The sequence below is a fragment of the Crocodylus siamensis genome, chromosome 12 (assembly GCF_052110815.1).
Source record: "Crocodylus siamensis isolate JL-2025a chromosome 12, ASM5211081v1, whole genome shotgun sequence".
NCBI lineage: Eukaryota > Metazoa > Chordata > Crocodylia > Crocodylidae > Crocodylus > Crocodylus siamensis.
The window spans coordinates 37908317-37924864 of record NC_143406.1 but is presented as its reverse complement, the minus strand read 5'-3'; the positions used below and the strand labels follow the sequence as shown (position 1 = coordinate 37924864).

The 16548-nt window shown below is 40.7% G+C and overlaps 1 protein-coding gene across 6 annotated transcripts in view; it reads right to left on the bottom strand.

Annotated features, from left to right (window-relative positions):
- LOC149854945 (solute carrier family 68 member 1-like) overlaps positions 1-16515 on the bottom strand; it is a 28696-nt gene extending 12181 nt beyond the window's left edge. Inside the window, exons 1-6 of one of the 6 annotated variants that reach the window (XM_090023545.1) lie at positions 16463-16515; positions 12908-13092; positions 10594-11328; positions 6660-6814; positions 5145-5228; positions 2899-3042 (exon numbers count right to left, since the gene is read on the bottom strand). In XM_090023545.1, coding sequence (XP_089879671.1) covers positions 2899-3042; positions 5145-5228; positions 6660-6814; positions 10594-11328; positions 12908-13060 — 1271 coding nt within the window. In that variant the 5' untranslated portion in view covers positions 13061-13092; positions 16463-16515. The other 5 variants (XM_090023541.1, XM_090023540.1, XM_090023542.1 and 2 more) reach the window with 5 other exon arrangements.
- Between the last annotated feature and the right edge of the window lie 33 nt (positions 16516-16548).

Sequence of the window (16548 nt, the reverse complement as noted above, 5' to 3'; positions counted from 1 at the left end):
ATATTTTAATGTCAAGAAAATACTTTGGCATACACCTCTATTAATATAATCTTAGATTTTTCATGTAAAGATGTAAAAAATAACTTAACTAAATAAGCCACCTAACTAAACAGCTCATAATATGTGATGTATGAACAAATTTATACAAGAACTTACAGGACCAGACTCTTGGTAAGCAACACATAGGGAAAGGGAAATAAGGTGACAAAAAGTCACATGAAATATCCAAGTGAATAAACAGGGAAGTTAGCTTACACAATTTGTTTGTATTTGATCACAACTGTGAACTCTTTAGGCATGTCCAGAGGAGTGCAGACATGTTATGTAGTGCTGCAGACCTGTCTATGCAGCCACACACGCACCACACAATCAGGCATTCCTCCACATTGCTACCTTCATAGATTTCATAGACATTAGGGCTGAAAGGGACCTCGGGAGATCAGAGTCCAGCCCCCTGCCCAAAGGGCAGGAAGTCAGCTGGGGTCATAGGATCCCAGCAAGATAAGCATCCAATTTACTCTTGAAGGTGTTCAATGTAGGTGCTTGAACCACCTCCGCTGGCAGACTGTTCCAGACCCTGGGGGCTTGGACAGTAAAGAAATTCTTCCTTATGTCTAGCCTGAAGGAGTTTGTGACCGTTCAACCTAATCATCCCTTGGGGCGCTCTGGTGAACAAACATTCCCCCAGATCCTGGTGGTCACCCCTGATAAACTTATAGGTGGCCATCAGATCACCCGAGCCTACGCTTTTCCAGGCTAAAGAGTCCCATGTCTCTCAGCCTGTCATCGTAAGATCTGTTTTCCTGACCTCTGATCATGCGCATGGCTCTTCTCTGGACTCTCTCAAGCTTCTCCACATCCTTTTTGAATTGTGGAGCCCAAAACTGGACGCAGTAAAGGCCGTACAAGGGGAGAATGACGTCCCGGGATTTGCTCGAGAAGCATCTATGGATGCAAGCCAGCGTTTTGGTCGCTTTATTAGCTGCAGCATCGCATTGGAGGCTCATGTTCATCTTGTGGTCAATGATGACCCCCAAGTCTCTTTCTTCTGTAGTGCTATCCAACGTAGCACTGCCGAGCCTATAAGGATGCTGCAGGTTTTTCCTCCCAAGGTGGAGAACCTTGCATTTTTCGGTGTTAAACACCATCAGGTTCTCGTCTGCCCATTTGCTGAGCTTGTCCAGGTCAGCCTGGATCACCCGCCTATCTTCTGGTGTGGCGCTTGTATTGTGGGTTTTTTTTCTGACCCAGGGAGATCGTGTGCCAAAACAAAACATACCTAAAAAAAGCGAGGTGGCGCATATGGTGGCAATGCACGTCACCCAAAACTGGAGCCTGGTCAACCAGAGCAAGGATCCGGCTGCCAGCCAGACTCCCTGCTGCAGGAGTGCTGCAGCTGCAGCTCTTGGAGGACCCCAGGTAAGGCTGCTGGGGCCAGCCCAGGTGCTGGCCCCAGCCTCCCCTACCCCACCTGGGGCAACATGCCACACACCAGAGTGTGTGTGGCATGGGCAGTCCCCAGGGACAAGCAACAGTGGCATAAGGTGTGCCACTGCTACGTGTCTCTGGGGAAACACGTGTGCCTGCTCATGGGGATGTGCCCTTTGAGGTTTGCTGAAGAAGTGCATTTAACTGAGGGAAAGTATAATGGCACCATAGAATAGTAAAAAACACTGCTAATAGTTTTTTGACTTAGCATACAAAAAAGAATATACAAAAAGTATAACTGTGAAAGTAGTATACATAAGGTAGAACTGTGACATACAAATGCTATCATTAAGTAATGGAATGTTTTGTTGCCATGGTTTGATTTCAATTCAAGGTAAAACTAATAATTTAAACTTCAGGAAATACTTTATGGTTTTGTTTTTATTTTTCCCCCAATTAATAGCAGTGTTGGAAACATTTATTCATGGACAAAAAATTTAGTTAAAGCACATTTAGGGTTGCCCTGATGCATCTTATGCCCTTCCAGAATGCTGAGTTCACAACACTCAAAGCTCTGAAAACCCAGAAGTGGAATGTTAAGATCCAGGCCAGCACAACCATAACTCTAATTTCCATGGAACTGGAAGTGGGAACTGAGAATGATGCGCATAAACTTCAGCTGCATTCACTGTGTTTAATGTAGTTGTCCTGAGTGGTGAAGTGATTAGTTGGAATAGAGGGGCAGAGGGTTCATGTCAGCAATGAATTCTAACCACTGTATCAGTAACAAGGCATGGGGTTGTTTCTTGCAAAGGGGATAATGAGGAGCAAGGCGGGACAGAAGAGTGGTCTGTGGATTTAATAATGGGTAAATGAAAGCATAGTTTTATATGGCATCTGTTCCCAAAAGTTAAAGAGTTCTAAAAAGGACTAACTTTACAATTCTTTCAAGCAAACATGGGGCTGCTCCTGAAAAGTAAGCTTACTGTTTGAATGCATGGCAGGTGAAGGTATTTCCTGTTCAGCAGTACTTGCAAGCACTAAGTCTTTTTACTGTCACATGCTCTTCCCTCCCATGTGTACTTGCTATGGTGGTACTGGAACAATGGTCATGTTCTGAAGTATCTGAAATGTGTAGTTGCTCCAAGGGCCAGTGAGAATAATCACAAACATGGTGTATCCCCCAAAATCTTGACTGCTACATTATATAATGATTGCAGTAACTTTAAATAAATGAGATAAGACCCTCTCTCTAACCTCTCCCTTATCATTGTCTGAAAAATGTATTCCTCTGCCAACATTTCTAGGTCCTCTCTCCCACCTACCTTATTAAAACATTGGCATAAAGAGCTAGTTCTTACTCTCTGGTGCCCTCTCCTGCTGCACATCACACAGAAATGTGTATTTTGTATCACTGTACACACATCTGCTTATGTTTCTGTGACTTAAAGGTTAATTTTTTCCACTCACCTTGAATCAGGCTGAATAACTTTATTATTCAGGTGCTCATATCCAAACTGATTTAATATCATAACCACAAGCATAGGAGCCAAAGACTGGGCAGGCTTGGTAAATAAAGCATTGGTACCAAAAACCATGGAGGAAAGTGGTGATCTGAAATATTTAAGATGAGTGTTAACCCACATGACACAACATATAAGAATATATAATCACTTATAGTACTTTCTGTTCACAATTTAAGTACTGTTCATACTAAAATGCTAGTCATCATGACACAGACATATGTATTTATCAGCTATGGTTCTGAAACAGTTGCACATTCCAGTATAGATAAATTACAGGTTTTTTAAAACTATACACACAGATGTATAATCTTTTACAGTATTTTAGGTGCCTGCAATTAGTTTTACTCCACTGCAGATGAAATCAGTGGCCATGTCCAAATGAGAACCCATGCGATATGTGGCACAGCAGACCCACCTGTGGCACCACACACTGCATATTCGGGTGCTTCCCGCATTGCTACCTTGCAGCGTGCGGGTGGTTTTTGACCCTGGGAGATCCTGGGGTCAAAAAAAAATATTTATACAGAAAAAAAAAAGCAGGGTAGTGCGTGTGGCAGCAGCATGCATTGCCTAAAACTGGAGCCTGGCCTGCTGAAGCCAAGCTCTGGTTGCCAGCCAGGCTCCAAGCTGCAGAAACACTGCAACTGCAGCTTCCCTGGCCCCCAGCTAAGGCTGCTGGGGCCAGCATAGTTGCTGGCCCTAGCCTCCCCTATCCAACCTGGGGTAACCTGGCGTATGCCAGAGGGCATGTGGCATGGGTTTTCCCCAGGGACAAGAAGCAGTCAGAGGAGCTAATGGAAATATGCCACAAGGTGTTATCCAAAGCCTACGACAAGTAACAGACTTCACTGGGCTTTGGACAAGGATTCAAATAGTCTACTGATTCTCAAGCTGCTAGTATACATTATTAACAAAGAGGAGAAACCAGGATAGAGTTACAATAGTTTGTGAGAGCTGTGTGACCTGGTTCTAGAACTTGAGAAAATACCCTTGTTATATAGCAAGTTGTTCCTCAGCAAACATAACACTGAAGTTATTCAGAATAACTTCAAGAGATGTGCTATCAAGAATATTCTGAAATTGCAATTTCCCCCCATTTTTCAAAGAAAATTCTTGGGCTCAGATTTGCACAGAGATTGGCTTAAATCCTATAAATATTTATGTGTTCAGCTTTATGTAATTTAATGGTCATAATGCAGTGAACAGGGCTACTTATTTTTGGGTAGTTAATTATAATTTTAAGTCTTTTTAGGATGAAGGTTTGAGAGCGAGTCTGATATTTTTTCCCCAAATAACACAAAGTATTCACTTTAAACAAATGATTTCTTACAAGATAGTGACAAAAACCTGAAACTGCACTAACATAAATATTAGCATGTTCATGAAAGTAAGAGGAAGTTATTTATAGTTTGATGCAAATCCAAAAGCTACATGAATCACAGTACAGTAGGTTTGTACTATAGGTATAGTACAGTAGGTCACAGTAAATTTAATCAATTTTTGTTTTAAAAAGATAACCTCAATGGCATAAGGTTTGAATTTTGCACTCCAAACAGTATAGGTCAAGCATTCAAAATGCCTCCTCAATGTTAGTATAGCTTCATCCTGCAAAGTGCACAAGTAATGCTACTCACATGCTTAAGTAATACTTGTAGTTAAGTCAACAGGACTTATATGAATGAAAGTGTGTTGGATTCAGTGCTTGCAAATAAAGTACAGTTCACAATGGAAACAACCTATGACCTGCTTACACTGCTTTTTGAAATAATAAAAAGGACTCATGCAAGAAACTCCTATGCAAGTGCTTTTACTCATATTTAAAGTTGCACTTAAACAAGTTTTGCAGGACAAGGGCCAAAGAATGTTGCAACTTCTGCTGCACTTATCTGGATATAATCTAGCAAAAACGTATTAAAAAACACTGGCTAAAATGTTAAAAGGTTTAAAAACAAAGATACAGTAATAATTTCTTACTACTCATTTCTCATGTAAAGTAAATAAGTGAAACTTCTGAAAAAATAATAGTTATTACTTTTTTTAAAAAAGAAAAGCCTTTCCCTACCCAATTATAACATTAGGAATCCTGTTAATGTGTTTGCTGACAATACATTTTTATACAATAAACATGTTAAGGAGAATGTGATGGCACTTCATATAATAAATATTAGAGCACTAGTATGTTTAACATACCTCCGTTTATGCTTTATTAAGTCTGCATCAACAATATCTGCCAAGGGCAGATTAAACAAACTGAATGAAGCTTGAACAATTACCCTAAAGAGAGACAAAACATTAAAAATGTTCATAAGCATTAAACCAACTTTTCCCAGTAAAAATATTTTAATAGATAGCTCCATGTGGCATTTTATATACAAGCATATGCACCCAAAATATACATTAAGAAAATATATTTACTACAGAAAAGGAAAAGTTACGAGGTCTGTTTCAAGAACAGTTCTCTGGAGTAAAGCTCTTATTTTCTCTCAGAATTAGAAACTCTATAAAACCTAAAACATTTTCACAACTCCTTCTGGAATGTCAAGGTGACACCAGCTTTGTGCAAAGTATAAAGTGAAAGATGTTTGGTTGAGATTACTAGAACCAAAGGAACATCTTGGAAGAAAGAGCAGAAACACTTCCCTTTGAAATGTGAAAGATATGCAAAAGACTGGTTGAGAAAGACAGGATACAAACTTAAAACAATTTCAAAAGTGACGAATGAAAAAAAAATTAGAAAAGCACCTTGGTTAACACATAACCAATTGAACCCAATGCAAGAATAAATAGGAAAGACTGAGATTTAATTGTACTGCTTACCTTTGGGATAATGAGATGCTAATTATAACTGGCTTTTTGGGTCTTTTAGCTAGTACTAAATCAAACAGTCTTCACATACCTTAGAGATTTTTCTAAGGAAACATGTTCCTCATTTTAAATATGAGATAATATCATTCAGATTGGAAGTCATGTGATCCTTGATTATAATAGCTCATGATGAAATACTGAAAGATGAAAAGAAAAAGGGGGAAAGAAAAGGAGAATAATGGAAAAAAGGGGGTGGGGAGGTAAGAAAGGAAGAGAAAGATGAACTGAATTGTAGTAACAGTGTTCAAACTCCAAAAGCTGTTTTAAAAATATTTAATGAGAACCCCCTTTGAGAGTTTTCCACACCTCATAATATACCTTCCTCTATAATACTGCTTTAATGTTTAGCCAGTCACCTGATTTGCCAATATCTACATGAGAGGAGGGTTCTTAAAATTTTCCGGCAGTGCCACAGAAAGGTGTGATTTTACCTTGGAAACAGCCTTGAGCCATTACTTTGGAGGAATACCTCACTGAGTGGATAAGTAGAAAGTCTGCTTCACTGGACTCTGCATGTAACTATCTTTAAAAGTGATGCATGGCTGGAGGTGGTGCTGTACATTAATTATTAACCCCACTGTCCATTTTAGGAGGTAAAATGTAAAACAAATAAGATACTGAAACACTGAAACAGAAGCTGCTGTTGTATTGCTGCTGCATTTTCAGACTGGTGAATTAGAATAAAGGAATCTTGTAGCCAGGAATTATTCAAGTTATCAAGATGGTATATATTAAAAAGAGAGAGAGAGAGAGAATGCACGCTGACAGGCTCCTTATGCTTTCAGTGACTAACCTATTAAAAACTTTAGAGAATATCCTTTCAAGCATATATTTACTTACATGTTTGCTATGAGATAAAATGCCAGGAAATAATAGTGTTCAGGCCCTACAGCAAACATAGCAGCTGCAGCTATTACTTCTAAGTAAAAAGAAAACAAGATGATCCTATAATAACCAAACTTCTTCAACAAACTCTGGCTGAGAAGTACGAGACACTGAAAAGAAAATAGAAATAATATATTTAAAAATATATATACTTCAGTGTGTTATATATAGTACTGTAAATATTTTACTGCTTCATGGTCTGTAAATAATATTGACTGGAAAAAAGCACATTTTCTAAAAGAAGAAACTCAATGATAAACATTTTTCAAGTACCTCTCACAATTTTAAAAAGTAACAAGTTTACAGACAGTGATGACTGATCCATCCTGTTTGACCTGTAGTAATGGCTTAAAAGAGACATTGCAGAGTAGAATGCTTTTTTCCACCCAAAATAATTCATCAAGCTGACTGGTCATGACTATACCCTGGGGAAAATATTCTTTTCTACTTGAGCCAGCAAGCTGCTTGTGTCCTAGAACGTGGTGACTGATACCCTTACACAATGTATTTTGTAGTATGTTTAGTTAAAAGAGCTTCTTGCTATTTGAACTTTGGCTGCTGGGCTGAACAAAACGGTTACAGATTTCTTTTAAAGCTATTTTTTCATTAACATTGAAATGGCTCTGATATCAGTGGAACTTCTACTGACATGACATTACTCAGCATGACATCTGTAGTTGATAAAACAGTTTCACTGAGACGTTCTATTATAGCATGATACCAACTTGGCTAGTGGGAAAGGTGGATACTGATAACTAGTAGGACTGCTGCTTTTTAAACAGATCTTAAACAATGGTTGATGCAAAGGGACATACAAATTTTTGGATCTGTGACATTCAGTAACTCACTCTAGATTACTGCAGTACAATAAAAGTCATGAAGTTACTCAAGTGCTCACGAAGTTCATTTGTTATATTAGCTTTCTCTGTAAAACACTGGTGTTTGGGTCAGAGATGTTTTAAATTTAAAGCATGTTTCTGTGTGAAAATGGCAAGTAAATTGTTAGCTGGATTTACAGGAATTAGAAAAGAATCAAACCCATGAATATAGCATTGCAAATTATTGTATACTCCAATGTTAATAATTTTCAGTTTGCAGCAACAGAAATAGCCATAAACAGTATGTCACAAAAGCCTGGATTACTTAAGTCAATGTCGGGGGAGGGGGGGCAACCATTTTGGCAGGCATGCCACAGATTAACCCTTTACTGTCTCCATTTGCTGCTCCAATCCCTTTCTCTTACCTCATCTGCTGCTCAGCTTTCTGTTCGCTGCCCTATCTGCAACTCTGTTGCTTTCCCTCTCCCCAATCAGTTGCCTGCCAACACAGAAGTTGCCTATGCCATCTGTCCTACAGGTTGGGCACACCTGACATAATTCATTTAAAAATAAAAACAGCTCAAAAACTGTTTCATTGTGGAGCCTTAAGACAGAATTTCAAATGGAGGGTACTATCAAGTAACATAATAGTAGCTAATGCCACCTCTTGCAGGCAAAACCCTCTAAAAGCTTGATGAGTGCCCTTGATCTTGAGGCACCAAGGTGTGAGGAGGTTGAGAAGAGTAAAGAAATGAAGAACAGACATTATCTTGAGGTAAAAATCTCTCTAATTTTTGGAACTGCAGGGCCATTTACAATCAGATTCTAATCTTTTTCATGAGCGAGACTATCAATACAATTCTGGAAGTTGATTAATTATTAATAAAGCACATCTCAATTTTCAGATACCAGGTATTTGCAGATACCAATGCTGGTTCACAAGAAAACTTTTACCACCTCAACATAAATGAAGTTAACTACACTGCTGGTACTAATACTTGTTACGAGTCATTGATAAATAAGATTTGTAGTTAGCAAATGTCAATACAGAAGAGTTTTGAACAGTGCCTGACAAATAGAAAGATTTGCACTTTGGTAAAAAGTCTTCATACTTAGAAGTCTATATTATTTTAATAAACTGGATCTCAACTTCCTGTGATTAAGAAAAACCACTTGGTTCCAGAAACTCTGATAAGAGACTTGCTACCTTCCAAAAAAGGGTTTCTACTTTCAAGAAAAAAATATTATTGGCTCAGTGATGTTTTCAACTTCAGTTTAAGTCCTGTCTCCTTTCAAAACCAGGGAATCTGCTAGGGAATACTGCAAACCATACAAGCAGTATTCTAGTCCCTTTACGGGTTATTGAGGCACAATCCACAAGGAGACTTTATTTCAAGTAGATTGGATGCTTTACAAATAAGCAAAGTTCAGGACACTACCATCAGAAAATTCACTTACTATATTTTGAATTCAAAATGACAACACATCAGGGGAAAAAAGGACACACCAAACTCTATATGGTTCACTGACCTTCTAGACAATGAGTTTTTGGGGAGCAGAGAGAAATGCCTTTTCTAAAAGATTGTTCACTTCTAACGATCACTATATATTGAGTGTAAAGTTATTAAAGTAGTCCCTATTTCTGTAGTTTCTTTCATACATGTTCCTAAGGAGTGTTATATCAGTTAGAAACTACTGAAAAGGCCTGTACAATCTGTGGCAGATTTTGAATGGCAGATGTTTGTGAATTACTTAGCATAGAAAATAAATTAAGTATTGCCTGTAAAAAATGCTATATTTTTTCTGGCATATCAGCAAAATCTTCCTTTTGCCTTTTTCTTATTTTTTTTAAATTATCTTTAAGAACTTAAGAGCCTGATTTTCAAAGTGCTGAACTTAAAAAGTGCTCTGTACTTATGAACAGTCAACAATCATTTTCTAAAGTAAACTCGTTTAGATTTTGAAAACCTGATGTAAGGTTTTAGAAAGCAATGAGTGGGGGCGTTATTTTTTTTTAAAGAGCTTAGTCATGTTCTGAACTAATCACTCACTCATTCTCACTCCACTTCTAACCACTTTGGTATGTTTTCTTTCCGTTACATCCGTATTTGGGTCTCTTGGGGTACGTCTACACATGCTGCTATGGAACTGTTGTTACTGTGTCATCATTTAGTACTTGCTTTTGGAAGTACTACAATATGGTGCAGTAATAGTTGGTAGTGTGCCGCATGTGCTGTGCATGGTTATTTTTAGGCACTACATTATCATAGTTATGTGCTATGATGGGGGACCATATCATTATGGTGATGTAGCTGTGGAGTCACAGGTTTTTCCCCACGGAGGCTATATCACTACGGCAATGTAGCATCATGTGTAGACGCACCTTTGGAATGGGATCTCATGAACCCTCTAAATGCAGGCAGCCAACTAAGTACACACACATTCCTGCCCACCCCACTTAGCTGTCACTCCCACAAATACAAATGTAATTCCAGACCTCTACTCTGTTAGGTCATTTAGACCATTCATCAATTCCTATGCTGAAGCGGAGGTAGTGTGGGTTTTTTTGCAGTATTTTTATACATAGTATTTAGTTTTCAATGCTTTAAATTTCCCAAAGGAATAGGGGTATTCTCATCTCATATCCACATGCATAAAAAAGAAAAACAAAATCCACACTTAAATAGATTTTGTTTCTGGGTATTCTTCCATGACAGGTATTTTTTGTCTTTGTTCTTTACTATAAACCACTGTAGACCTACCAAACACTTACTTTTTCTTCTTGGCATATGCACTTTCTGAATTCTCATAGATTGTTATTCTATCTGCCTGCTCTCGCTCGCCCCTCTGTCCTTTGGTTGGTGTTGACTACATTATACACACAGGTATTAAGTTCTTTTACAATGTTGGTCCACAACATTTGTGTGTACTCGGGTTGCTAAAAGGCTTCTGCCAGATACAGCATTTTCTCAACAAAGCAGTGTAAACAGATACTTTAATTTACTGAGAACTAGCACAAAATTCAACAGTGTTTTCCTTGCAAATGAAAGATTAAAAGCATTACTGCATACCTGAGGACAAATAAAGCCTGCCCCGTACATGATGCTTCTTATAAAGGAGGAAAGGACATCCTTAGGGATGAGATTATCCGCAAAGATCATCATGAAATTGTTGCAGAAAGCTAGGTGGAACACTTGAAAGAAGTTCATAGTCACAAAAAGCACAAAGTTTCTCTCCGTCATGATCTGTTTGGTCAATGAAATTACAGAAGACCAGGAAAGATTTCTATCATCATTTCCGAAGCTAGTGTCTTCCATGAGAGATTCTCTCTGTTCATACTGACTAGTGCTATACATGCCAGTGTAACACATACATGCAGTCGCTAATACTGCAACTAAAACAGTAAAGCCTTGAAAGTAGGTAAAATTTTCCATGTTATCTGATATTAGTCCACAAAAGAGAATGCTGGTTGATCCAACTAACGATGCCACTTGGCTATATTTAATGAGCTGAAGTCTACTTTCATGTCTACTTGAAATCTCTGCAAAAAGTGCACACTGTGCTAGCAAAACAAATGTAAGCAAGCCATCAAAAGCACATAAAGCAACAATAAGGTGAAGACCACTTAGCCAGTCACCTTCCTGATAATGTTTCCAAGGAAACCATGGAAGCAAAAAGGCTAAGGCATACAATGGAGCTCCATATAAAATGGAAAACTGACGTCTTGAACAGCATGGGAGTTTGGAATTGTCTTGAATATACCCAAAGAGAGGGTCATTAATGGCATTCCATATCATAAAAACCACCTAAGATGAAAAAATAAAGAATTTATTATTAGTAACATGTGTGTTCAATTGGAGTCTTAAGAAACATAGTATCTGGAACAACAGCAAAAACAAAAAAGCTGGCCTACATAAAAGAGAAGTTAAAAATATATATATTGTAAAATTAAAACAAAGACACAACATGTTTACTGCAGAGAAGACTAATTAGCTCCACAGTGAACACATGCATCTCTACTAGGCAACAAGAAACTAATTAACTCCGCAGCAGTGCATGTCTAGATGCTGACCCAGCTGGCCGGAGCATGAAGGTTTTTCAGTGCAGGAACTGCCTTCCAGCTGGCCCAATGCTGAAGCACCCTTGTGCCCAGCCAGCCCCTCCACAGCATGTTAAGTCAGGTCAGAGCAGCCCCAGGCTGGCAGGCTGACCCTCTGGGCTCCCCAGCCAGGGCTGCTCTGATCTAGTTTAACATGGTGCAGTCCCAGGTGCACTTGTAAATGTGGCACCTAGGAACAATAAACTCCAGCGCGATATGTGCTAGAGTTTATTGCATCGCATTAATATGCACATATAGCTGGCACTCTGTATGTAGAAGCAGTGAAGTCAGGGGTGGGCAAAATATGGCCCGCAGGCTGGATCTGACCCATCAAGGCATTCTATCTGGTACATGGTAGGTTCCTTTGCCCCACCCAGCCCAGGTGCCATGGTATGTGTAGCTAATCCTGCCTCCCCTGGGTGCAGCAGCAGCTAAACTCTGCTGCCTGGCAGCCCCCACAGCAGCGGCTCCTTCCAATTGCCACCGTTACTGTCTCTGCCACTGCAGGCCATGGCCCTGCTGCCTAGGCACCCTGGCCTGCCTGCCCCACACCCACTGTTGGGGATGCTGGACAGAGTAGGTGGGCAGGTGGGAGGGGTCTCCATGGAGACTGGCCTGGGACCCCCATGAGCAGGGCATGCTTGAATGGGCAGATGGGATGGGGCCACAGACAGGCAGGGAGCAGCATCCAGGAGGGGAGCAGATTGCAGGTCTGCCCCGTGCTGTCACCACCCCACAATCCTGGCCCTTGCCCACTCATGGCCCCATCTTATCTGTGCAGCCAAGTGCAACCTGCCCACCAGGGATCTCAGCCAGTTTCCATACAAACCCCAGGAACCCATTCTGTCCAGCGGCCCCAGCGGTGGGTGTGCAGTAGATGGGCCTGGGCCGGTAGGGTTGACTGCCCTCCGCCCTGCTAAGCCAGTACCCTCAACCCAGCAACAGCTCACCAAAGTGGTCCTCCAGCCAAACTAACTACCCACCCCCAAGTTAAGTGAAACTATTTCTCAACTCTTCTAGCAGACAATGTTGATATATAAATACAGAAGTTCACAATATTGTGCTTAATTTTCCACTGAAAACATTCTTCCAGTACCATAAAGGCTTTTTGTATTTGTTTTTTTAAACTAAAAGCTATAAACAATGTACATTTAGTGCATCTTTAATTTATGATAAATCAAATATTTCAGTAGAGCAACAATAAATTCATAAGCAAAGCAGAATTATTTCAGTGCCATATAAAGGTTATACAACACTAATAAAATCAATGTTTCAACATACTGTACCTGAGCTTGATGAAAGGCAATTTCTGAAATCTTGTATTGGTTTAAGAAAAGCTTAACATAGTAGAAATTAAAGATACTGTTCATCATTCCAGCACCTAATGTGGTCATGGAATATGCCAGTGCATTGGGATGAATTCCTAAAACAATCTTCATTTTCCAAATTGTGATAGTTTCTTCTTCTGCTTCTAATTTTAAAAAAAGTTAACAATTAGACAAGTATCATTACCTGATATTTATAAACTTGCTAACAGTACAACATGAAGTTCTGTGTTACAATATGCCATGTTGCTGGGGACAACCAAGGGAGATTTGCCCACGTCAGGGTTGTAGGCTGGGGTCCCAGAAATCTGTATTTAAGGATTTCCTCAGTCTCAGTCTCTTTTCTACTTCTAAATATATAACAAAACATATAACATTATTGGACCATGAGCACAAGCCTAAACAGCTACAGTATTAATACCATTTCTTAATACATCTGCAATGCTTAAATGCCAATAGACCATGTCTAACAAAAATAAAGGGAACTTTTATCATACCCCAGTCCTACATCTATGTTAGTGCAAATCCTGCCCCCAAAACCACAAATATTTTACAGATCACTCTTTCTTTCATTAGTTTAAAAACTGTTAAGTGAAAAACAGACTAAATAAATTTAATTCATATTAATGGATTACCTTGAGGTACCAATATCTAATAAGCTGTAAATTTAGTTCAGTAATGTTTTTAAAACCCATTCTTTTAAACCAATTCAAGATGATCATTTTTAGTTTAATGTTAATAATAAAAAGCAACCTGGAAGCAAAATTTCAGTTGACAAACTAATAAAAGACAAAACAGAAGCTATTACTTCTGACTAGGAATCTTCTTCATCTCTGTTTTCTCCCTTACCAGTTTTATTTTACAAAACTAGAAATTTAAATAAAGCATCCTGAAGCTAAACATTATGCTCTGTAGTCACACAGCATGTGAAACATACCTATGGGGTTCAGCCAAGGACATATGAAGTTCTTAGCTCAGCACTCTCTAACTTAAGCAGTGTACTGGTGATCCCATCACACTGCGGGGGTGAGGTGGGAAGGTTCAGAAACTGGCCCTGTATGGGTGCTATGTGAAGTGCTGGTGCTGGAGTAGGTGCCGTGTGCTTTGGGTGTGGGCCCATTCGGCATGTGCTCCATGTGGCATGTGGGTAAATTTAAAACCCAGGGCCAGCAGCTAGATGATGGGGCTCCATAGGTCAGATGCAGCCCACAGGCCAGATTTTTGACATCCCTGATTTAGCATAACACTTTATTATTCTTTTCTAATTCAAGTTAGAAACAAAGGAACAGTTGGGATGAGGGGGAAAATGGGAAGAAGCAAGCCTCCATGGCCCTTTGAAGCTGCTTATATTATTAAATGAAAAGATGACTGAAGGTAGCAATAGTGAGAAGACTCAACTTTAAATTTAAGCTTGTTACATGTTCCAAATAAATTCTGTATAATGGCTTTACACTGTTCACTTTATCTGACTTTTCACATACAAATGTGAACAGCTAGATTACTTTTCTCTTCTGAAAATCAATTGGTATTAATAGCTCATTCTAATCCACCTAACCATATGTATATCCTCAGCAACACAACTTCAGATTTCTTCCTAAGAAAGCTGTGCAATCCCTCAATATTTCATAGCACACCAATTCTCAAAAAATATATATTTTAAAGAATATTTGATAATTTCTGATTTATCCCTTCAGTCACTAGAAATTCTGTCTGTAAACATTCATTTCCATTCATTCTCAATAAACTAAAGTCACGGGCTGTCCTCAGCAAGATTTCCACATCCTTTTAAACTAAAGGAGGCTGCCATCAGCAAAAACAATCACTTTTCATTGTTCCCGGCATGGCTGAAGGTAGGCATTTCTGGGGAAGATGATGACCCTTAGTTACCACACAAAGTCTAGAAAACCTGCATAGACTGTGAGCAGACAGCTGCCTAGCTTGTCTACAGATGGTACTCCAGAAGCAGTAAGTTACCAATGTTTCTAGCCTTGACACAAAGCGGAGTGTAGCTGCATGGTAGGTGGTGCTCCAGATACATTCATGGCACCACATACTGTCCATTCAATTGTTCTCCTCCCTGCAGAGCAGTGCAGAGGGTTTTTTTGGACCCCTGGATATGCAGGGGGCCAAAAAACCCACTGAAAAAAGAAGTGGAGTGGTACACACAGTGGCAATGTGCACCACCTAAAGCTGGAGCTGCGGTCTGCTGCCAGCCAGGCTCTGCATGGCAGAAACAACACGGCTACAGCTCCTGCAGGTCCCCAGCTTCCTCTACCCTACCATGGGTAACTTGGTGCCAGAGTGCATATGACAGCTAGCAACTGCACACAATATCGCGCTGCTAGTTGTTCCTGGGGAACCACACATCCACACACATCTGGACGTGGCCAAAATATGTTAATGCTGCTTTATTTTATATTGGTTTTGTACACTGGTGTGAATTAGCCTGGAGTAGTTGCTGTTACAACACCTAATCACTAGGTGGGAAGATGAGCACATAATAACCTGCGTGCATTGAGCAGTCTACCATGCAAAATACTTTACTTCCACAAGCCTGTTTTTATTGATTTTTTTCCCTGGGGTAGCTTTATACCACATTCTAGTAAGCTGCACTGCTACAGGGGTTTCCAGTGTACCCGCTCCTTTTTTTTTTTGCACCAGTAAGAGGCAATTTATACTTGTGCAATCATGTTGGGCATCCAACCTTGGGGGCAGATGCTCCCCACTCAAAGTGAAAAAAAAACATCAGCTAGGCACAAAGTTAACCTGAGCCAAAGAAATAAATACAAGTATCTGTAAGCCACTGCTGGTTTTTGTGCATACTTTTTTTTTTTTTTTTTAAAGAGCCTGGCTCATGATTTCCAGATGTTTGGATAGGCAACATTGCATGTTTTTTGCAGTCTTTAAAAAACCAACAACATACTAGGTTTTGCAATCTTAGATTGTCTGTAAACTGCATAGTAAGTAGCCTTTGCCTTAAGGCATGAGCTTTGAAGACTATTTACGGGAATTCCTTCTCACGTTACACTCGACTCTCATCACATCGGACCCACAGGCTGCCCTTGATCCTCCTCCAGAACAGGAAAGCGACTGGGTTGGACGATCCTGGGGAATCTCAGAATCTCCTTCGCTCCTGCACAAACCCTTCCCGCTTCCTGCAAGCGGGTGCTGCCACCGCACTGCCTCGCGAACAGGCCGGCAGCAGCGCAGGGTCCGGAAGAGCCGTTCGGTCCTCCTCTCAGGGTCGGCCTCCCTTGGCCCCCGCACCCCCACGGGGTCAGCTCGGACGGCCTCGCCTGGCCCTGCCGACGCCCTCTCTCCCCAGCGGGAGGCGGCCGCGGGCCATGGAGGAAGCGAGGGGGAGAGTGGGGCGCCCAGGTAAACAAAGCCCCGGGAGCCGCCTGCGCAGCGCGGGGCGTCCTCGCCTCGCCTACAACACGCCGGAGCCCCCGGACACCGCCTCACCCCGCCGCCATGGCAACCGCACCCGCCCCCCCAGCCACACTGACCGCGCACCTCCTCCCTCAGCCTGGAGCCTGCGCAACAACCGCGGGGGCGGGGACGATGTGCGCCCCACCCCGCAGCCTATTGGCGACGCGGAA